The sequence below is a fragment of the Pollachius pollachius genome (assembly GCF_949987615.1).
Source record: "Pollachius pollachius genome assembly, chromosome: 19".
Classification (NCBI taxonomy): domain Eukaryota; kingdom Metazoa; phylum Chordata; class Actinopteri; order Gadiformes; family Gadidae; genus Pollachius; species Pollachius pollachius.
In genome coordinates, this window is record NC_136952.1 from 5,500,887 (window position 1) to 5,505,586 (window position 4,700).

General features: G+C 43.0%; 1 protein-coding gene across 1 annotated transcript; it reads left to right on the plus strand.

Annotated features, from left to right (window-relative positions):
• The first annotated feature begins 3,116 nt into the window (after positions 1–3,116).
• Positions 3,117–4,485, plus strand: LOC307090638 (uncharacterized protein). The gene is made up of 4 exons (XM_079757375.1): positions 3,117–3,164; positions 3,457–3,541; positions 3,895–3,996; positions 4,114–4,485. The coding sequence occupies exons 2-4, from the start codon at positions 3,468–3,470 to the stop codon at positions 4,271–4,273; spliced, it is 336 nt and encodes a 111-aa protein (XP_079613501.1). The 5' UTR covers positions 3,117–3,164; positions 3,457–3,467; the 3' UTR covers positions 4,274–4,485.
• The last annotated feature ends 215 nt before the right edge of the window (positions 4,486–4,700 follow it).

A 4,700-nucleotide genomic window follows, 5' to 3' on the forward strand; every position in this document is an offset into this window, starting at 1 on the left:
TTACTTTGATAATGGTGTATAGTTTGGATGAAGTCCTAACTGTCAAAAAGGACAGACTGTAGCTGTGATCAAGGTCAGACTGATAAAACACAGACCACTGGTAAAGGACGGACTGTAGCTGTGATTAAGGATATACTATAGCTGTGATAAAGGACAGACTGTAGATGTCATTAAGGACAGACTGTAGCTGTGATAAAGCACAGACTAGCTGTGATAAAGGACAGACTGTAGCTGTGATAAAGTACAGACTGTAGCTGTGATAAAGGACAGACTAGTAGTGATAAAGGTCAGACTGTAGCTGTGATAAAGAACAGACTGTAGCTGTGATAAAGGACAGACTAGCTCTGATAAAGAACAGACTGTAGCTGTGATAAAGCACAGACTGTAGCTGTGATAAAGGACAGACTAGCTGTGATAAAACACAGACTAGCTGTGATAAAGGACAGACTGTAGCTGTGATAAAGGACAGACTAGCTGTGATAAAGGACAGACTGTAGCTGTGATAAAGGACAGACTGTAGCTGTGATAAAGGACAGACTAGCTGTGATAAAGGACAGACTGTAGCTGTGATAAAGGACAGACTAGCTGTGATAAAGGACAGACTGTAGCTGTGATAAAGGACAGACTAGCTGTGATAAAGGACAGACTGTAGCTGTGATAAAGGACAGACTAGCTGTGATAAAGGACAGGCTGTAGCTGTGATAAAGTACAGACTAGCTGTGATAAAGGACAGACTGTAGCTGTGATAAAGGACAGACTGTAGCTGTGATAAAGGACAGACTGTAGCTGTGATAAAGGACAGACTAGCTGTGATAAAGGACAGACTGTAGCTGTGATAAAGGACAGACTAGCTGTGATAAAGGACAGACTGTAGCTGTGATAAAGAACAGACTGTAGCTCTGATAAAGGACAGACTAGCTGTGATAAAGACCAGACTGTAGCTGTGATAAAGCACAGAATGTAGTTGTGATAAAGGACAGACTGTAGCTGTGATAAAGGACAGACTAGCTGTGATAAAGGACAGACTGTAGCTGTGATAAAGAACAGACTGTAGCTCTGATAAAGGACAGACTAGCTGTGATAAAGACCAGACTGTAGCTGTGATAAAGCACAGAATGTAGTTGTGATAAAGGACAGACTGTAGCTGTGATAAAGGACAGACTAGCTGTGATAAAGGACAGACTGTAGCTGTGATAAAGGACAGACTGTAGCTGTGATAAAGGACAGACTGTAGCTGTGATAAAGGACAGACTAGCTGTGATAAAGGACAGACTGTAGCTGTGATAAAGGACAGGCTGTAGTAGTGATAAAGGACAGACTGTAGATGTCATTAAGGACAGAGTTCAGCCATGATCATAGTCAGACTGCAGATGTGATAAACAGTTATACAAACACACTTAACTCGAGCGGTGTGCAAGCTACTGTTTGATAGCATGGCCTGTCAGCACGTAGCGCGTAGCTCTTCCTGCAGACAGTATATCAGTCATCTGTCCTGTGTGTCACTATCCACGTGTAAGCATGTTAGCTCACACAGTTAGCCTTGTGTCCTACATTGAAATCACCGGCTATTGTGACGCCACAGGCTGTGATTCTGGATTGACTGCTTTTGTGATAATGGTGTTTAGCAGTGATTACTTTGTTTCTATGATAAAGAGCAGCCTTTAACTGGGATGAAAGACAGACTGTTACTTTGATAATGGTGTATAGTTTGGATAAAGTCCTAACTGTCAAAAAGGACAGACTGTAGCTGTGATCTAGGTCAGACTGATAAAACGCAGACCACTGATAAAGGACGGACTGCAGCTGTGATTAAGGATTTACTATAACTGTGATAAAGGACAGACTGTAGCTTTGATAAAGGACAGACTGTACCTGTGATAAAGGACAGACTGTAGCTGTAATAAAGGACAGACTAGCTGTGATAAAGGAAAGACTGTAGCTGTGATAAAGGACAGAATGTAGTTGTGATAAAGGACAGACTGTAGCTGTGATAAAGCACAGACTGTAGCTGTGATAAAGGACAGACTGTAGCTGTGATAAAGGACAGACTAGCTGTGATAAAGGACAGACTAGCTGTGATAAAGCACAGACTGTAGCTGTGATAAAGGACAGAATGTAGTAGTGATAAAGGACAGACTGTAGCTGTGATAAAGGATAGACTGTAGCTGTGATAAAGGACAGACTAGCTGTGATAAAGGACAGACTGTAGCTGTGATAAAGGACAGGCTGTAGTAGTGATAAAGACCAGACTGTAGATGATATTAAGGACAGTTCAGCCATGATCATAGTCAGACTGCAGATGTGATAAACAGTTATACAAACACACTTGACTTGAGCAGTGTGCAAGCTACTGTTTGATAGCATGGCCTGTCAGCACGTAGCGCATAGCTCTTCCTCAGTCATCTGTCCTGTGTGTCACTATCCACGTGTAAGCATGTTAGCTCACACAGTTAGCCTCGTGACCTACATTGATATCACTGGCTATTGTGACGCCACAGCCAGGTGTATGTCAGGACAATGGGATAGGAAGTGTGTGTGTGTGTGTGTGTGTGTGTGTGTGTGTGTGTGTGTGTGTGTGTGTCACAGAGACGTAATTAGAGAATACAACTGTTCCTGGAACCTAGCATCAACCAGTGTGTGTGTGTGTTTGTGTGTGTGTGTACGCTTATGTATATGGATGTCTATGAATGTAAGCGTGCATCATGGTATACATTAGATACAGTATATGTGTGTGTGTGTGTGTGTGTGTGTGTGTGTGTGTGTGTGAGTGTGTGGCTGTGTGTATGTTGCTGGTATTTACTCTGTGTTCGTCTGTGCATGTGAATGTGAATTTGTGTGTGTGTGTGTGTGTTTGTGTGTGTGTGTGTGTGTGTGTCTGTGTCTGTGTGTGTGTGTCTGTCTGTGTTTGAAAGTGTGTGTGTGTGCTTGCGGATGTGTGTGCACGTGCATGTGTGCGTATGGCTGAGTTATTTTCGGAGTTTCCTGCAGGGTAAACAAAGTTCTCCATCAGCAGTGGGGATGGGGGTCCCCCTAAGCAACACGCACCTGACTCCACCCACCTGCCCCGGCTCGCCATATAAAACCAGTGCTCCTCATCGAGCAACTCCATCAGTCCAGGAATACCAGATAATTCACATCTATACACATCTTCTCTTCTACTGTTGGTGAGTTACCTCCATTTGATTATACTGTACTATACTATATACTATACCTCTATTAAACATACACACATAGATTGGTGAGCTACTTGTAATATAATACATACTATTCTATGTTTTGCTATACTATATGATACTATTATACTATAATAAACGGTACTATTCTAGACTGTAATACAATATCAAATTATTAGTATTTACAACAGAATACTTGTGTATTTCAGTTTTCATTATAATGTTACAACTGTATTTTACTGTATTGTGGTATTCAGACTTGGCCTTTATCTATCCATCCTAGGTGATTGTAGCATGGAGATAGCCATACTGGTGCTAGTGACGCTAACCGTGGCTACGCTAACAGAGGCTTCGCCACTCAGACTCAGGTCAGACACACACACACACACACACACTACACACACACACAAATACACATATATACAGACACTACACACACGTATACGCGCGCACACACACACACACACACACACACACACACACACACACACACTACACACAGACACACACACAGAAATACACATATATACAGACACTATATGCACACATATACGCACACACACACACACACACACACACACACACACACACACACACACACATATATATATATATAAAGACACTACACACAAACACACGCATACACACACTATCTAACACACACTAACTATAGAAACACTCTATCCAGGCTCTTATGTTGATGTGCTTCCTGGGTCATCAGGTCAGCAGACGGAGCCCTGGTGAACTCTGAGGACCTGGAGTCAAAGCGCGACCAGGAAGTTCAGGCCCAAAAAATACACACCTTGAACGTCCTGGAAAACAGGTAATAGATTATTAATAAAAAATGAATTAAGGATGCCTATTATTCGGTTGTTATTCTTGCTATGACTGTTACCAATGATAAATTACTAATACTGTTGTTGTTGTTGTGCTCTGTAAGGCTGGCGGCAGGGTCGCGTGCGCGACGGGCACCCCAGGGGGGCTGCAACCTGGGCACGTGCCAGATGCACAACCTGGCCAACACCTTGTACCAGTTAAGCAAGAACAGCAACAGAGACAAGTCCAAGAACACCCACGACCCGCAGGGCTTCGGGAGGTAGTCCCCGCTAGACCCGGGAGGTAGCCTACTATGGACCGGGGAGTCCGCCCAGGTGCGGGGCGAGGGGGTGGCCAGGGGTGGCCCCGGCCTCCCTAGACTGAATCCCGCCACCCCATTGGTCACCCTTGTCATATTTGCATTTTTTAATATACATTTAATATATATATTATTTATATTTTTAGATTTTTTTTTTTATATATAATTTTGCATTTTTGCAGAGACTTTATATATTTATGTCTGGCTCTCATGTCCACATCTGGTAAACAGATGACCTCTAATATTGTGGAACTCACAAAGGTCATTGAACCATTCTAGGAGGTATTCAATGAGCTGTTCAGGTTACGCAAAGGCACCATTGCCATACCTGTGAGTACAGCTACCTGTGAACGAAGCATTTCCACCCTCAAAATGGTCAAGACCTACCTTAA